At 42.9% G+C, this 19,905-nt stretch overlaps 1 protein-coding gene across 1 annotated transcript in view; it reads right to left on the bottom strand.

Moving 5' to 3' along the window:
• Window positions 1-19,905, bottom strand: part of LOC111669552 (sodium/potassium/calcium exchanger 3-like) — a 74,648-nt gene that overhangs the window by 35,669 nt on the left and 19,074 nt on the right. The window contains exon 2 of the mRNA XM_023425913.2: window positions 8,311-8,436. Within this exon, the coding sequence (XP_023281681.1) occupies window positions 8,311-8,436 (126 nt within the window). The remainder of the gene's footprint in view (window positions 1-8,310; window positions 8,437-19,905) is intronic.

The following is a 19,905-nucleotide window of genomic DNA, read 5'->3' on the forward strand; positions in this document are numbered from 1 at the left end:
CCAAACACACACACACACACACACACACACACACACACATACAACTTCCCAGCTGGCCTGCAGTCTCTGACATGCCTAGTGAGCATTCTTGGAGTGACAGATGGACCGCGGGCAAGAAGGGGATGGTTGGTAAATACACTCATACACATACACACACACACACACTCACATGGGGGTGAACACATGTAATGTTCTTCCCTTACTTCCCTATATGGAGCTGGAATCATGCGCCTGGATCCACAGGACTCCACAGACAGGGGGATACATGACCTGCCTGCCTTTCACTACCTGTTTGTTCTCCTGCTCTCCCCAGCTCCACAGGCCACACACACACACACACACACACACACACACACTCCGGACACACATTCTGATGTCTGAATACATCTGATTGCAGAGGTTTACTTCATACAGCATGGAGCTGCAGAGGCTGCTGCTCTGTCTGGGACTGAGAAATTGCAGTGGGTTTGCTGGCTGCTGAGAAAAGTCTGAAGCTGACCTTCACTGTCTGTCTGTCTGTCTGTCTGTCTGTCAGTCTGTCTGTCTGTCTGTCTGTCTGTGGAGTCAGTTAGAATGACACTCAAAAAAAACTGCCAAATGTCAGTCAAATGTTTGATACACACCACAGACATCACAGACGTTGACTAATTAACTGATCTGAATCAGCTGTCCACCTGCACTCAGAAGTTGCCATGGTGATCTTAAGTGCTCAATTTCTACCGAGTGAGACATGGATTCAGCAGAGAGACACCTCTCAATTCTGGCATGAAACATATTTCCAGGTAAAAATGTTGAAATGTGTGTAAATCTTTGTCTTGTATTTAGTGTTGGAGCAGTCTGTAGCTGGACTTTGACAGACATGTCAGTCAAATGTTTGATCAACACCACAGACGTCAGAGATGTCGTCCATCATCCTTCAGCTGTGTGTAACTGCCAAACCAAGACCAAACAAACATTAATACTCCTGTCCATGGCTTTGATCAAAAAGTCAAAAACATTTCTTTCCTCAGCTCTCTGACGTGACGGAGAACTCATGAGGACTTAGGAAAAGTCAAACAGTGCAGAGAGAATCTTACTGCATTTAAACTGTCTGGAGGATGGAGGCTGGACAACAAATATAGGTTCTTGTCGGATGGTGACAGTCCTATTGGATTTTGAACCTGTTCCACAGTGAAGAACAAGCTTCAACAAAGGTGAGATTTGTGCTTTATTAAGTGTTTTCAGTCAGTTTAATTTTTTAAGAGAAAAGACTTCTAGGATGAAGACAAACTGGTTGGTGTGGAGCACAGCTGCTGTCTCTGAGCTTGTCTCTGGGACCCTCTGGTTATACTCCGACACAGTGGATGAGACGCTCTCTAACGAGGCTACATTACAGTCATTAGGGTTCACTGTCTGGGAACCATTCATATCTGAACCAATGCATCAGGTAGATGTTGAGGATCATTGGAAATGTTGGGCTGCTGGGTCACAAAATGATTGTCAGCAGGATTCAACCTACAGAGACAACGAATGTTCACAGTGAGCATCCATTCAGTCTGGACCAGAGATGGATCAACACTGTCCTCCCAGAGCACAACTAAAATATAAAAGTCTAAAGATCAAATGAACCGATCTATATTATCTATATCTATGTTGTATATCTGTTCTTTCTGTCTCTGTTGTTGTTGATGACAGGTTTCCTCCAGCAGCTCTGAGTGTTTTCAGGTCTAACAGTTTACTGTTGCCTCCGTTCTGCAGGATTGTCTCAGTGTGCAGTAATGGAAAAAGGTCAAATGTTCCCATTAAACAGTTAATTAGCTGCTGTTGGGAAAACCTGGAGTCCACATGCTGCTCATCACAGTGTAGAGTCCAGGCTGCAGCTTCTCCTGTTCTTACAGTTTCTCACAATTGCTAAAACACATTTCTTGAAACCTTCCACGCTTTCCTCAAAACTGTAAAAACAAAACTCAGTTGTCAAACCACATTCAACAAACCTCTGACTCTTCTTGCAAAATCAAACAATCACCTCAAAACAGTTTTATCAAACACAGTTTTCAGATCATACACAAAGACAATCAAAATGAAAACACCGCTGAGCGTTCATTACACACTACAGAGAAAAATGAAAACACGGTGTTCAGAGCATGTGGCTCCAGAAATGTTTCTCTTCTTGATCAGGTAACAGCATTTTATATTTTCTAAAGAAAATCTTCACAGCTCAGTGACAGCTAGTGAGTACTGTCAACAATAAAGTGTTGAATGTCTCAAGTGTTGATTCAGAACTTTCAAACAGTAAAACTTCAGTACAACAAAAGGCAAAAAGACGAAAACAAATGAAAACATTACACTGAAAATGTAACTGCAAAATCAAACTCAGGAAGTGATTCATTCAGATTCAGCATCACACCTCTGTACTGTGCTGTAACACACACACACTCTCTCTCTCTCTCTCTCTCTCTCTCTCTCTCTCTCTCTCTCTCTCTCTGAGAGTTGTTGTTTGTGCTTCATGAGCAGAGGAGAACGTTAACAATTGTAAACATGATTATCTCTAACTCGTGTGTGTGTGTGTGTGTGTGTGTGTGTGTGTGTGTACGGTTACTACATGATGTATAGAGACATGTGCTCAGAGTGTGAGTCTTCAGCCTTTAAGAGTGTCAGAGCTGTTGTTGGTTTCATTCAGAAATGATCTTTGCTGCTTCAGATTTATTTGGAGTGATGACATTTAGTTCTCCGTGCTGAACACTGTCCACACTGATGTCTTCACTGGAGTTAATTTGATAGTTACTCTCCGTCTCACTCTCTCACACACTATTTATCAAGTAAAAATACCAAATACCACTGAGTCATCAGATGATGTTTTATTGGATCCACGGTGTAGGGGTGGAGGTGTCGTCATTCTGCTGTAGCCAGCATCACTTGTTATCTTAATAAGACATCACATGCGAGAGTGTAACATCAGACAGGAAACCAGTGAACACCTTGATCATGCAGCCAGTCCACAACACAGTCACGGTTTATGTTGCTTCACAGTCTTCCGCCTCTTTCAGTTACTGACTGTGGGATCTGAAATGATCCGCAGCTGAATCTGACACCTGAGGACTGTGACTGTTCACTATTGACAGTGTGTGTGTATTGCATTACATGTACAGTGGCTCATAAGGGACATAAAAGTCATTACATCAAGTTACCATCATTGTAGAGACTGTTTTCATCCAGCGGCAGCAACCGAAGGAGCAACAACACTATAAAACAAACTCAGCTAATGTGACAGGCTGTACCTACTTCTGAATATAATATCTGCCTCTGGTGATGAGTAGACAGACCACGTGATGAACTGAAGTGAAACTGCTTTTGTCTGTTCTGCTCTGAATGATAGCCGATGCTCGTTAACCGACCATTTACTGTTAACCAACGAGATTAAAATGTACTATTTAGAAGGAACAAGTGTCTGTGACCCATTAAAAATACCAATACAACAAATGTTTGTTTTTTTTGCATAAGAAGGGGTTTAGTTTTACATTTGCAGAACCGGCAAGAGGACTATAAGGAAAACCTCCTCCTCCTCCTCCTCCTCCTCCTCCTCCTCCTCCTCCTCCTCCTCTGCTCTTGGCAAATTAATGATCAAAAACAGCCAACAGGTGAACAAAACATAAACTTGTAGTCACATTTTTCAGACCTCAAAATAAAATAGACAGGCCAGGTCTAACCTCAGTCCTCAGCGTAGTGGACATCTTGTCTGCTGGTTTTTGTTCAGAAATAGCAACATGTCGACAGGCTGTGGGGTTAGTCTGCTGTCAGTCTGTTAGCTGTGAGACCCGCGGCAGAGAATATCCGCTCAGACGGTGCAGATGTCCCAGGAATGCAGAGATAGTGGTGGCCAGCCTCGGCAACTGTATCTGATCAGCTTTCCACTGGTCAAGAGGATTAGTATCCAATGAGGGAGGATATTTTAGTTGTTTAACTGATAGTATTAATCGGTCAAAATGCGTATTGTCAGTTAATGGTTAAACGGTTAATTGTTAACATCTCTAATTGACAGCGAACAATGTTTCTTCAGGTTCAATCAGTAGAATAACGAATACATACACAGGTCACGAGACCAGTTATCACTGTCTTCATTTTGTTCAGGTTTCAGCCCATAATTCACAAATTCATACACTATGACACAATTTAACTCAAATGTCCATAAGCATAAAATTAAGTGATGACATTTTATATCCAAAAGGTCAAAGTTTAACTTCACTGTGACATCATAATGTTCTGCAAAAAAGATTGTGACCATATTTCCTGCAACGTGGCTGGTTGGCAGAGGCACACAACTACAAGGCAGTGATTCTAGTTCAAAGGGTTTTAACATTTTCTAAAAAAAAACATGTCAATAACATTACACATTATCAAAAATCGCATTACTCATGAAGAAGAACTCCAGAAGAAGCCATTGAGTAAAGACTCTCCAAAGATTATAGTTGAGACCAAAAACCAAGACACAGCGATCAATTGTGCCTTTGCGGAGACATTGAAGGAGGTATTTTAAAATTTTGCTATATCTACATAGCTAACATTAGCATTAACGGCTGTTTACTTACCAGTCTCACCAAGAGCTACAGCCATCATTGTGTTTACAAGACAAGAGGTTATAATACGTCCTCTGAGCAGCTACTTCTTCAGGGCAGACTGGCCGCTACGGTGTCTCGGTGTTAGAAAGTGTCGAAACAGTCTGGCGGGACTGGAGCTAGCTGGTTAGCATGCTAACTTCAGTAGAAGAAAAGACATGATAGATGTAGAAAGATAACAAAAGGGTTTGTTTCTACTGCTGGAGACAGCTGTTGGTGAGTAAAGGAATGAAATTTGATGTTGAACTCACATTTCTTCTAGACTGGTAAATAAACAGCTGCTAATGCTAATGCTAGCTTTGAAGCAATAGCAAAACATACATATTGCTCCTTTAAACTGGAGCTGATGTGTTTGTGCTGCAGCTCTCAGCTTTTATCTCCCTGATGTCATGTGACGCAGGGTGACAATGATTAACCATTAACATATATATTCATATATACCTCCCACAGAGCCTGTCTCTGTCTCTGAGGCTCAGCTGGTCTGAGTCAACAGCAGAGGAACCGATGTTCTGTTGAATCTGTTGTCACGTGTCTGAGCTCCATTTTTGTGTATTTACAACACGGCTGTGAAGCCAGCGCTACTAAAAATAGGACCTTGGTTATTTCTCCCAAACTGCTACTTTGAAAGCTCAACAACAACAACAACAACCTCAACAGGGAATTCTCTAGATCACTCCAGCAAATATCCTGCTCCCTGATCCCCACAGAGTCCCTTTCTCATCTGTGTTACAAAGGTAAGACAAACCTGTCAGCCTCACCATAATAATTCCTCCGCTTCACATTGCCCTGTGTTCAACCTGAAACAGTGACATCATGCAACCACAGGCTCCTTCATCTCTGATCTTGCAGGAAGTTACACAAATGAAACAAATCCAATTGACCAGCCTGGAAACTTCACTTTCAGGCTGAGAGGCTCCACATGACATTAAATATTTGTCTACATGAACACAAGTGTGCACGTGTTACAACATCAGCAGCACACACAGAGATCTATCCATCCTCCTCCTCCTCCTCCTCAGTGTGTGTGTGTGTGTGTGTGTGTGTGTGTGTGTGTGTGTGTGTGTGTGTATTTCTGCAGCGTGTAATAACAATGCTCTACAACCTGAATCTGAACTGATGATTATGTCTAAAAAAGAGAGAGAGAGACAGAGAGAAGAGGCTGGAGACAGGCAGTGCTCCGGGGGACGAGAGAGCTACACAGACAGACAGAGATAGAGAGAGAGAGAGAGAGAGAGAGAGAGAGAGAGAGAGAGAGACAGAGAGAGTGCGCGAGTGAGGCGAGAGGAGTACGTAGTGAAGGAGGCAGGAATAATCCTTATTAAGGTAATTAGTGTTTCAGGAGACAAAGAGTAATTAAAAAGAAACAGGCTGTAAACTGTGTGCTGGCTAAATATAACTCAGACTACACAACATCTGTGTGTGTGCGTGTGTGCCATGTGCGTGTGTGTGTGTGTGTGTGTGTGTGTGTGTGTGTGTGTGTGTGTGTGTGTGTGTGTGTGTGCATTAGACAGCGGTGGTGTGTTTACAATGAGATCAAGAGAATGCTTGGCAGGACGTCAGCCTTGTAAAGCCCCAGGATTCCACATGGGAAAGACACACACACACACACACACACACACACACACTGACAAGCCCACAGAGGAAACAAACATAAGGCTTGAGAGCTTTTGGTACACACAGTGGAAGAGAGGACGCACACACACAGTGAAGTGGAGCAGAGAGGATTTCTACCTGAAGAAGTTTGTTCTTCATCAGCTTTCATCTTAATGTCAACATCTCTCTCTCTCTGACTATGTCTCTCTCTGCTGCTGCTGCTCATCCTTCATCCTCACTCCAACGTCTGTGTGTGTGTGTGTGTGTGTGTGTGTGTGTGTGTGTGTGTGTGTGTGTGTGTGTGTGTGTGTGTGTGCTGTATGCATTTGTATATTGTGTATGTGTGTGAAGGGCCATGGCTGGTCTCTGCTGAGCGTATCAATGTGTGCATATGTGTGTTTGTGTGTGTGTGTGTGTGTGTGTGTGTGTGTGCACTGACTAACCCTCACAATCACATTGCATCATGAAGGACAAAGCCATTTAAACCATCACAACAACCACAGCACAAAGTGCCATCATTCAAAACCTCAGTTTACTAACATATAAGAAAAGCAGCAAAGTCTCACCATCAACCATTACAACAATTAATCAGTGAAGAAAATAGTTTCAGATTAACTTTCATTCAATCAACTAATCAACTGAGTGAATCTGAGTTGAATCTTAGTTTTAATATAAATCAGGGTTGATAGTGATTTCTCTCCAGCAGGTTATCAAACAGCTGATTGAATGGATTTGAATGGACACATTTTACAGGTAAAACCAGAATCACCTCCTCATGGTTGTCTGGCTCCACCACTCAAACTAGTTTCATGTTACATCCAGAGTCATATAAAATATGAACCATTTGTGAGACATTTTGTCATAATTGCTGTGTGAAGTGGCTAACAAGTGTTTTGTGACAATGTTCGTGCCAAATTTGACGGATTCCCTTGAATAGTACTTGAGACCAAACAGAGTTTTGTGATGTCACCGTGACCTTGACCTTTGAACAATCTAATCAGATCATCATGAGTCCTAATGAAAGTTTGTGCCAAATTTGAAGAAGTTCCATCAAGGCGTTACTGAGATATTGTGTCAACAAGAAACAAGAAGAACAACCACAAAACAATAGGCCATAATAATAATAATAACTAGTCAAGAACTGAATGAAAATTTTCAATAATTAATCTGACCTGAATATGACCCTGAAACAGCCCATGGTGAAGTGTTGAAGTCTCTGTATATACATGTCATATTTACCTATTAGATAATGTATGACTCCACTCCTCAGCTAACACAGATGTAATGAACTCAACTGCATAATAACAGAACACAAGTGGTCCCAGTGAGCTTCCCTGAGGGACACCATAACTTTGGTACATGATGAACTATGAAAAAAGTTCAGCTCAGTCAGCTGTGTTAGATATTTAGAAGCAGCTCAGCAACACCAGCTGATGAACTATCTCTAGACCGTCCAATAAAGACATTTAGACAGAAACATTCAGAAACTAAAATTACTATCTCATGGTTATATGCCTCCACCATTCAAAGTAGTTTCAGATTACAAATCTGTTTGTCCAGATTTATATAAAATATTACACATTTTTTTTTAAATGTTGTCATCATTGCTCTGTGAAGTGGCTAAAAGTGTTTTGTGAGGTCACAGTGACCTTGACCTTTGATCTTTGACCACAAAAATCTAATTAGTTCACCCTTGAGTCCGAGTGCACATTTTTGACAATTGGGAAGGGATTCCCTAGAAGAGCGTTCACAAGAGAGAAACCGCATGTTGTGAGGTCACTGTGACCATGACCTTTGACCACCAAAGACTGATCAGTTCGTCCTTGAGTCCAAGTGAAGGAGCATGAAGTGAAGAAGGTCTGTCAAGGTGTTACTGAGATATCTTGCCCATTAGAATGGGACAGATGTGCGGAAAGCTGGACAGATAACCCGAAAACAAAAACAATCCAACAAACATTAGGATGAGTTAGAATACACACAGATCTGAACAGCCAATGAGAATCCAACACAGCATATTGCCTGATATGATCGTGTCAAAGCCTGTGAAAGACTGATCAACATCAACACATCTGGAGATACTTATTAAAGTCACGCAGCAGGTCTGTCTGGTTTGAGGCGGTCTCACCTGGTTCAGTACAGTTCTTCTCAGGCTCAGAGTACAGTTTGGACTCGTTGTCATAGATCTCCTGCAGGAGGTGACGGCTGCCCCACCTCGCCTCCTCCACAACCATGGAACTGGACACGTGATATCCTTGAGAGTCAGAGGAGACAAAGAAGATGATTGGATCGTCGAATGGTCACATGATGAGTCTTTTTCTAATCAACAGACCAGCAGGAAACCATTAGAGGAACTTCAGGTACAGACAGACAGATGATTCATAAAGACAGTTTTATATCACATGGAGAGAGTGGGGGTGCTGCTGTTACAGATGAACAGTGACTGTATTCTCAGAACAGCTGTATAATTTGATCCACAGTTCACTGACTCCTGAACAGTGTGAACTCTGAACCGAGGAGACGTGCAGCCTGTGTCACTGCAGCTCCTGCAGCAGCGTTATTACAGCAGCACGCCGAGCGCCGCGAGGCCCATCATTCCAGCTCAGTCGCCACGGCCACTGTATCCTTAAGCGCCCCACCTCTGACCCATCTCCACTCCCACCATGCAACAGGCATGACTGAGGTGCAGAGCACGCGGGGATGTCTATATATAGAACCACACTCTGCTATCTTTAAAAACAAACTGCGTCACAGCACTACTTTCTCTTTGTATCTATTATTCACCTGAGTGCTGACTATAAAACTGCCCTTCTCACACATTACTCATCTCATCACTGATCAATACTGATCGATCAGATGTGCAGTGACACTTGTTTACAATGTAGACTTCTACAGAGAACTGAAATCTGACAAGACAAAGCTTCTACACACCTAATGTGAGAGGTCAATGGTGGATTTTTAAAGGCTGATATAATAACGATTGTTTGGAGCAGGAAAAAGCTGATAGCTGATCAATTGGCTGATATCACACACACACACACAAGCACACACACACACACACACACACACACACACACACACACACACATACTTCATTGAGTGTTGTAGGGAGCTGCTGAACACAGCAGAAGTCACCACTGCTGAAGTTACTATGGTGACATGACGTAACAGATAAGATGCTGGGAGGTGGGGGGAGGTGCATGATATAACACTGAGTTACTCACACACACACAGACACACAAAACAATGACTAACCACACTACAAGCACATTAGCTGTGCTGTGCAGACACACACACACACATGTTCACACACTCCCGTCAGTCAGTCACACAGGCAACACACACCTCAGCAGCTGCAGGCTCTGATGAAGAGATACTGTGAGTCTCTCAGGGTCATGTGAAAAGTTAACAATGAATGTATAGTTTGGTGTTCATATGAACTCTGGTCTGTTTTAAGATCTGATCTGAAGTCAGTTTATTTGTGTGCTGTATTAATGGACTGCACTGGGTCAGGGCTGTCTTAAACAGTCTTTTTAACAGACACCTGCTGGAGAGTCAACACACAACAGAGCTCTACTGACCAGTATGGAATGATTCTGGTCCTTATACTGATACTGGTACTGATACTGGTACTGATACTGGTCCTCGTATTGGTACTCCTACTGTACCTCATATGGTCCTGATACTGGTCCTCATGCTTGTACTCATACTGGTCCTCATGCTGGTGCTGATACTGGTAGTCATACTGGTCCTCATACTGGTCCTGAAACTGGTACTGATACTCCTCGTCATACTGGTCCTGATACTAGTACTCATACTGGTACTGACACTGGTAAAGATACTGGTCATGACACTCGTCCTGATACTGGTGCTGATACTAGGTCTGATTCTGGTCCTGACAATGATCCCGATACTGGTACTCATACTGGTCCTGATACTGGCCCTGATCCTGGTCCTGACACTGATCCCAATACTGGTACTCATACTGGTCCTGATACTGGTACTCATACTGGTACTTATACTAGTCCTCATAATGTTGCTGATATCAGCCCTGATACTGGTCCTGATACTGGTGCTGACGTTCATGATCCCAAAGGATGAGACTTGATGACTGTGTTCTGGCGTCCTGGTCTTGGAAATGTTGTTTAGATGTTGACAGAGCGGGTTAAAGTTTTTATGACCTAAGTCCATTCACCTAACACTACTGTCATTATTTGAACACAGGAAATAAAAGTTCACTCTCCTCAGAGGATGAACCATCCCTGTGGTCCATCCTCAGGTCACTAAAACCACTAAAACCACAGTTGGAGCTCCCTCTCTGCAGTAGCTACTCTCACTCTACACACAGTTCACATGCTGATTAGTGCAGGTCTACACACAGCTGAATTAGTGTGTGAACACTGCTGAATTGTGTCCTATATTGGCCACCGTCCTACATCTACATGTCTATAAGTCCAAGTCAACCTCATAATGTCACCCAACATGGCCACTCATCGCTCCATACTGTCACGCCTAATTACCTACTTTATCTTCATTAGTGTCCCTTGGCAGGAATGTACATGCATGTATGTATGTGTGTATGTGTGACATAGGTCTGAGTGTATCCGTGTGTGTGTCTCGATGCATAGCATGTGTGCGGTGTGTGTGCTGTATGCATTTGTATATTGTGTATGTGTGTGAAGGGCCATGGCTGGTCTCTGCTGCGCGTATCAATGTGTGCATATGTGTGTTTGTGTGTGTGTGTGTGTGTGTGTGTGTGTGTGTGTGTGTGTGCGTGTGTGTGTCTAGAGAGAGGAGAATCAGGCCATGAACACGTGACTCATTCTATACAACATGCTACACGTGATATCAGCTCCTCATCGCAGGACAATAACTAGGTTACTGTTTTGTATCAGTTATTATACAACACTTGTGTTATACGCACACATACACACATAGACACACACATATATATATACACACAACGACACATGTATACTGTACCTACTTTTCTGAAAAGAAAGTAGTAAGTAGGAAAAGAAGGAAAAATCTCTGGGTTTCAGAGTGGTGGTTAGAAAATAACATGTATGAAGACAATCAATCAACTGATCAGGAAACTAATAATGAAACTAATCACTAGCTGCAGCCCTGTAATTATGATGAGCTAATAAATCCCTGGTCATTTAAACGTGTGGAGTTTCTCTGCTCACGTCTCACAGAGGGACCAGCTGTGACCAGGGGGGGAATTACGGGGGGATTGGAAGATTTCTGACCCCCCAGATTAAGACTTGGACCCACACAGAGGTAAAACAAGAGTTCAGGGGGGTTGGAACATTTATATATCCTTCTTGCCAATAACTGTAAATATTACAATATATTTCTTAGTCGTGCTTAGAAGAATCTTTTACTACAATTTAAGTTTCCCCTAAAGTGGACCGTACCATTTCTTAACCTTGACATTAGCTGAACATCTCATCACAGACTCTGCAGGTAAATGTCAGCAGCAGTAGCTATCTATCTAGCTTGTTTAATACACTTAACTTTCTTACCTTCAGAGTGTCTGAATTAGATTGTGTCAAGTATCTACAGATGAATGCTTTAGCCTTAAGTTTGGGTGATTGAATAATAGTAAAATCCATGTGTGCTGAAGGCTCAGTAATTGTATCAGCAGTTGTATCAACACATTTTGACCTTTGCACACAAATTGCAATTCAACATGACACTTTTTGCAATACACTGCACACAGTTCTCTATGTTAAACACAGGAATCTGGCATACAATCATTTGTTTCCCATTTCCAAACACTGCTATTCAAAATGCTAAACCTATGGACCATTTGGCCAATATACATGCCGCCTGGCCAAACGCCCTACTACTTAATTATTGACTCATCAAGCAGGATGTAAGCACTGTAAAAATATACAGTTTTACAACAACGATTGAAGCAGCAGCGAGAGGAAGAAGTGGAGGGAGGGTGAGAGGTAGAGCTAGAGCCCTGATATGTGACAGTATGGAACAACGTCAGCTTCCGTCGTACAGCCCTGATCCAAAACTGGTTTGTTGACCACCCACAATTTCTTGTTCAGTACCTCCCACCCTACTCTCCATGTCAGGCCCAGTTGAGTTTTTCTCTGCATGGTGGAGGAAGGTGTATGACCATCAGCCCTGTGTGCACATGGCTCTTCAACAGACAATGGGAGAGGAATGTGATGATGTTGATGTGGGTGCTGTCCAGGACGGGAAATGATTTTTCCCTCACTGATGTTGATGAGGTGCTGTGGTCAGACGCAGTGAGGTGATGAATATTTTCTTTTGTTTTGTCTATTTTTTTCTATATATTTTTTCCTCGAATTGAATTATCTGTTTGTTGTATTTGATAGAGCTTTTTTTTGTTCCCACAACCATAATGTAGGATGTACTGTGCATTTGATTGATTGATTGATTGATTGATTGATTGATTGATTGATTGATTGATTGATTTCTTTTAACAGTATTTGTGTTTTTGCACATATTTCTGTAAACAAAAACAATTTCTCTCAGCAGAATTCTCTTCATTCAGAACTATGATGACAAGACCACCAAAGATGAAAGTGCTTTGGACTGAGCACAACATTGTGTAGTTGGATGAACAAAAATGTGCTAATATGAATGTAGTTCTTGTTATTTGGTGCAAAAGTTTGATTTGGATAAGAGTTTATGTCGTTTTGAATGCAGAGCTTCATTTTGCAGGATATATGAGGTGTTTTGCACTTTGGGTATTTTGAAAAATTAGCTCTGTTTTCAAAATTGTGCCTAAACAATTGTAAAAAAAAAAAACTGTAATCAAGCAAGATACTATAAGGACTGTAAGCACTGTACTGGGTTCTCTTTCGTCCCAGAGAAGTTGACCCCTGTGGAGGTCACTGTGTAATCCCACCACATTAACCTCTCTCTACACTCTACAGATTAATTCACAAACTAAACACATGTAATCCTGTAAACTGCACCATTAAACCTGTCGCCCCCCCGAGATGGTGTTGACGCGACCTCTTATGAAAATCAGTGTGTAGTTGTGTCTCTTTGTCTATGAGTTGTTAGCAGTAGAACAGCCTCCTCTAAATGTCTGATATGGTTTCAGATAATTGTTCAAGGACAAGGAGCAACTCTCCAGTTTCACACAAAGTTTAAGATTAAAACAAACTCAGAACTTTGTATCTTCTTTTCCCATGAATCATCTGACGACTCAGATTTATCTGCTGACCCTTTGGAGGGGCCCGACCTGGATCAGGACTAACAGGTTATGATACTTTAAGAACATCTTGGTGAATAGTAATTTATTCACCTGTAACACCAACATCACACCATGATCCTGGGCGGAAGACTGCAGCCTGGTTCTGCACTCACCACACACACACGTATACAGCTGATGGTGTGTAGAGCCTCAAGTGTTCAGTACGCTACACACATGCCTTAATGACACCTAAAGTGTCTGAATGACAGTCAGGTGAAAAGCCTCCCATCGTCTATCTATGTGGAGTGGTGTTAGTGTCCAGTGTCCCCTCTCTTTTAGCTCTGTGTTTGGTCTCCACCAGCTCCTCTTTAGTTGCTAAATGCTCCACTGTGTTTACCAGCAGCTCTCTGACTGTCTGTCTGCTGTTTGCTGCTCAGCAGGTAGAGGAACATGTTTCTCTGAAAGCAGCTGAAGTTGAAAATGAGAGACAGTGTGAAGATGAGCTGAAGTATATATTAATCAGAGCAGCTGTGAGTGTTACATGTGCAGTGGACACTTGTATTTATCAAACACCTTTGGTTTAAGTTCCAAATCATCACTTCTAGTTTCCTCTTCATGCCGCATCAAAACAGAACAAACACATGATCTCCAGTGTCTGCTGTCACAGGGAGAGCTGCTCCACACACTACTGACTCTGAGATGATCAACTAGCAGATCTAACTGTCCTAACTGTCAGTCTGAGAGTCAGAGGAAGAGTGAGAGTGCAGGAGCATCAATAAATCAATAACACTGTGAGTGGTTAGAATGATACAATCTCTGTGTTTTAATGTTCCTGTTTCCACATACTAGAAACACACACACACACACACACACACACACACAGTGTATATTTTTGTATATTTATATTTCCCCTCTTGCATTTGCATCAAATGTGTTATAATGTGTCCGCACAGTAGATCTATATATGTGAAGCCCATTAGAGGTTTTTCTTTAATTGTTGCTTAATGAACTCGACAGCTCGTTAATGACCTCATTAGCTGACAGCGTCAGACTCCTCGCCTGCTGTGAGCGTGTAAGGCTGCTGTCATCTCAGACAGTTCCTCCCTCTCATCTCTTTCCGTCTGAGATGTGGCCCTGACTAACCAGGGAACAGGGTCACATAGGAGTATTCTGCTCCTTTTGGGGGGGGGGGGGGGGGGGGAGATCTGTGCCCAGACAATATGTGCTGTGTTCAGTGTCAGGTACCTGTCATTTGTGCAGTCCTCTGAAAAGGACATATAAACATTCATTACTGCTTCCAGCTGGACACTCAGCAGCAATCACATGTTTTCTTCAGGAGATGATCAGTCTACTACAGTATTTGACACATTTTATTTTCTAACAGTTTACTGTCAGTATAATATAATACAATTCATATAATCTACTGTTGGGCGGCACAGTATTGCAGTGGTTAGCATTGTATCCTCATAGCGAGAAGGTCCTGGGTTCGAACCTACTCAACCACTAGATGTCTAACCCTAGCAACAAAACGTTACCATGGGTCATAATAACCTGCTGTACAGACGAACTCTGGCCTCATTTCTTACACAGTCACAGAAGAGTATCCGTGCTAGAAGACGCAGCCGCATTAGTAAGTAAGTATATTAAAATAAAATCTAATTAAAAAACATGAGAAGGACCATAATAACTCATACTGCATAGAAATATAAATATGGAGGTTGTTCATGACAATAAAACTGATCTGAAGTGACTATCATCAAAAAAAATAAAGCTAGTAACAAAACTCTTAGTGTCTCAGACGGTCCCTAACTTCAGCTCTCCATTCTTACATTCTCATCACGTGGTTTAATCTGACATCATCAGTATCATCTGTGAAATATCAGCCAGGCTTCATCCTGCACCGGACAACAGATGAAAGGTTCTGCAGGATGAACCCCACTGAAATCTATTTACACCTCATCCTCCTCCTCCTCCTCCTCCTCTGTCTCTGTTCTCACCTCTCCTAAGACAAAGGAACCTGCTTCTCTTCTCTAATCCTCAGCAGATCCAACATACATGTCACATACAATCACCAGCATGATGTCATCAACATGATGTCACTCATGTCACTGTCTGACTGTGTTACATAACCACAATCAAACATCAAACATCAGGTCCAGAACCTGAGGAGGTTTTCACTTCCCGTCTAAAAAAGACAACTGACTGCAGGAGTTTCCCTCCACACAACAACTATCCAACCATCACACACACACACACACACACACACACACACACACTTCAGTAAACATTGTCTCTCCAGTGCAGAGATGACTTCAGACAAGCTAGTTATGTAATCAGGGTGTATTTGCCTAAATTGTCCAAAAATGGACTGAGGGGAAGTCTGTGTGTGTGTGTGTGTGTGTGTGTGTGTGTGTGCGTGCGTGCGTGCATGCATGCAAGCGTGCCTGCGTGTGTTCGTGCGTGTGTGTGCGTGCGAGCGTGAGTGCGTGCACGTGTGTGTGTGTGTGTGTGTCTTACTGGAGGTTTGGGATGAAGAGTATAAACAAAGCTAGTCAAAACTAGGCCTAGATGATATGTTATTACCATATCCTTATGTAGATGTGAACATGTTAAATATTAATATTGCAAAAGCCAGTGATATGAATATTATGATATTTCTGGACAGAGATTGTTTCAGTTACAGTTCACAGTAACAAAGAATCACATCACTATTCTAGATATTTGTCATAAATATTGAGATATGAAATTTTGTCCATATGCTGGTTCCATCTCTCTTCATCATATATAATTATGGGATACTTTTCTCTAATATGAAATGATAAACTATAACTATAAAATACAGAAGTAACAAACCACTGAAAAGAGTAGATATACAACCGAGAGGAAAGAGCTGGAGACCCTCTCTGTGGACAGTAGCTTAGGTTTGTCCAGACAGTCAGTAAATCTAGTACCAAATGGTGTAACCTCATCACTCAGGCAGTCAGTGAGGTTCATGTTCATAGAGCTGGACCAAAAACTGTCTCCTTCCACTTCACAACACAATAAACATCATGTGTAGTGCAGCAGTTAGTGAACAGGAGACAAGTTGGTATAAAAACTGCACAGACAGCTGAGGCACTAACCTGTGAATGCTTCAGTGTCTGTTGTTCAACAGATTCTCCTTCTCATCAAGAGTTTCTATGACAACTTCACGTGCCAAGTCAGAAACAGTCAATACAGTTTTGCAGTCAAGATGGGAGTGACGCAAGGTTGTGCGATGTCTGCACTATACTTTTCAACATAACCATACACTGGCTGATGAGAGGAACCACTGAAGACCAACCAAGAAGCATCAGATAGACACTTTCCTCATCACTGGAAAATCTAGACCTCGCTGATGACTTGGCCCTGGTCTCGCACAAACACCAGCAAATGAAGGAAAAAACATCCCGTCTCAGGACCTTTGCACAGCAAGTCAGCCTGAGGATCAGCCAAAAGAATAAAGAGTCCAGGAGGCTGAACATCCCTAACCCTGCATCAATCCAAATAGACGGAACAAACCTATCCATAACTGAAGAGCACCTCTCTAGGCAGCATTGTCAGACATGATGGAGGAGCCAGTATTGACAAATTCCTTATATGTTGAAAACCTATTTGGCAATAAACCAGATTCTGACTTCTTCTGAAACATCTTCCAAAAATTGAACAATGGCTGGAAGTCAGCCCAGTACAGCATCAACACCAAGCTAAGACTGTACCAGAGCTGAGTCCTGTCCACATGCTGTATGGATCTGAATGTTGGAGGATGACAGGAAGTGAGCTCCACAAGCTGTCAACCTTCCACACAAGAAGCCTACGGAAAATACTGTGAATCTTCTGGCCCACTACCATCTCCAACCAACATCTACTCGCAAGACAACATGACCACCATCATCATAAAGAGGTGATGGAGATGGATCAAAGAGATCAGGATAACATCCCCTGAACTGCACTTCACAGGACACCAGACGGAAAACAAAAAAGAGGCAAACCAAGGAGACCTGATGTCGGACGGTGGAGGGAGAGCTAAAGACCCTACACCACACCTGGGGTCCTATAAAGACACTGACCCAGAACAGACGAGAATGGTGATCCTTTGTTGCTGACCTACATGCCAGCAGGAACAATGGGCAATAAGTAAGTAAGCCTCAGTCAAAGAGTGATCCTCCTGTCCTGTAGAAAACATCTCTACCTGTTGGACTCCTGGCAGCGAGGCAATAGAACACGCTGAGGATAACGAGACACTTTGTCTCATTGTTGTCCATTGAGGAGCTGAAGATCCTCAGTGTATTAGTCTCTTCAATACAAAGAGCTTCTCTTATCCCCAACATGATAAGCTTCACACATCTGAGAGTGATTAATCTGATCACAGTAATTAAAACCTAATGAGCTCCTCTGACCCTCTAAGTGCAGGTGAATAACATTGTGATTGTGTTTGCATTGTTCAGGGGAACAAAGGCTTCACAGTCTAATCACTTAGAGTTCCATCATCATCATCCTCATCATCACCATCATCCCATCAGACTGTCATCAACCAATGAAAGCCACTCAGAGCTGAAGCAGAGGTTTATACTGTATTGTCATGATGGTGAATAATGGTTATTATCAAGAATGGTACAAACCAAATGTAAGAAGTGTGTAACAATGATGTTCTTCACAAACCTGAGCTGGTAACAAACACTTTACAACATCAATAAAGATGACAATGTTTCTGTAACTTAAAGTGTTCAGAGGAGCATTAAGATTAAAAGAAATGAACCTGGAGAGTTTGTAGGTACATCGAATCTGAACCAATGACAGTCTCATAAACACAGATTCAGACGGCCAGGGTTTCATATGTCACAAACCTAAGGAACCAATGCTGTCAACTTGTGGGGACTGGGGGGTGGGGCTAAATAAACCTGGAACTTTGTCAGTACAGAGAGAGAGAAAGTTAGCATTAGCAGAACCGCTAACACTGTGTCAGTCACTGCCAGTTACAAGCTAACAAACAACATACACAAATAAAAAATGCTAACTATGCGAACCATTCTGATACATCTGCTAGTGTCTGATTCTGGTCTCAGACTCCTCATCTGAGTCTGGGTCTGACTGAGGCACAAATATGTGGCTGAGTCTCTCTGATGTTTCCTCCTCTAACCATCTTGATACTCTCTGCTCTTCCAGAGAAAATGTTGGCGTTCAGGAATCAGAGGCGTGACATGTAACACAACAGTGTCTGTCTTCGTCTGTCCCGCCATGTTGGCTCTCGATGATCCAACTCTGTGGCCCCCTCCACTGCTGGTTTAAAGGTAAGGAGTACTCTTTTCTTTTCTTATTGTCCAATGTTACTTCATACCAGTCTGATGTTTACATTAACTACAGCATGAGAACACGTCACCCTCATCTGACCTACTCTGACCTATATTCCTGCTTAATGACTCTGAACTGAGGCATTATAGGAAACAGCAGGTGTGTTTAATGTCATGGAGGGGCTGCTGTAGGCTGAGGTAGAGGAGCAGTGAGAACTATAGGAGCTCTGTGCCAAGCTCATCAATCACACCTTAATGAGTTTTACACAGCTCTTCCATACGTAGAGAGGAAGCTGCAGCACAACAACACCAGAGAGGGATGAGGACCATCACTGGCTATAAAGAGAAGAACAGCCAGGCAACATCAGGTGATGTGGACAAGGCCAATGAGTTCAACTTCTTCTACAACAGGTTTGACACAGCCTCACCTGTTCTCTCTCCCACTGCTTCAGCTGCAGCTTCTCCTACGGCATCTCCTCCACAACCTGACACTGCAGCTGCAACTCCCTCCACACTAGGGTCAAGTCTCCTATTCTTTACAGTGGAGGAGGTGAGGGCGGAGCTCAAGAGGCTACATTCTGGAAAGGCAACAGGCCGAATGGTTTGTGTCCGAGGCTGTTAAAGGACTGTGCAGCCCAGCTGGCTGAGCCTCTCCAGAGGATCTTTAACTTAAGCCTTCAAACAGGGAGGGTCCTGGGTCCTGTGGAAAACATCATGTCTTGTTCCAGTCCCTAAAGTAGGACGACCGGCTGAGATAAATGACTACAGACCGGTGGCCCTCACATCACACATCATGAAGACCCTGGAGTGGCTGCTTCTCCATCTTCTGAAGCCACAGGTTGAACATGCATTAGACCCCCTACAGTTCGCCTACAAAGAACGCAGGAAGCTAAGGTCCTTTGACGTCTGCAGTGAATGCTTTTTGCTGCAGTTTGCTGGGGCAACAGCATGTCCGACATGAACGCAAGGAGACTTGACTTGTGGTCAAAAAGGCTGGGTCTGTGCTTGGCAGGAGTCTGGACTCACTCAGGACTGTTGGGGAGAGACGCATGCAATGTAAGATGGAGGCCATCTTGGACAATACCAACCATCCTCTCCACAACATTCTGGCAGGACAGAGAAGCAGCTACAGGTGCAGCAAGCGTCTCATCTCACTGCGCTGCAGAACAGAGAGGTTCAGGAGATCCTTTGTTCCTATTGCCATCAGTCTATAGAACACCTCAGC

Source organism: Seriola lalandi, unplaced genomic scaffold (genome assembly GCF_002814215.2).
Source record: "Seriola lalandi dorsalis isolate HSWRI2012SDOR001 ecotype SW California unplaced genomic scaffold, Sedor1 jcf7180002054795, whole genome shotgun sequence".
Taxonomy (NCBI): Eukaryota; Metazoa; Chordata; class Actinopteri; order Carangiformes; family Carangidae; genus Seriola; species Seriola lalandi.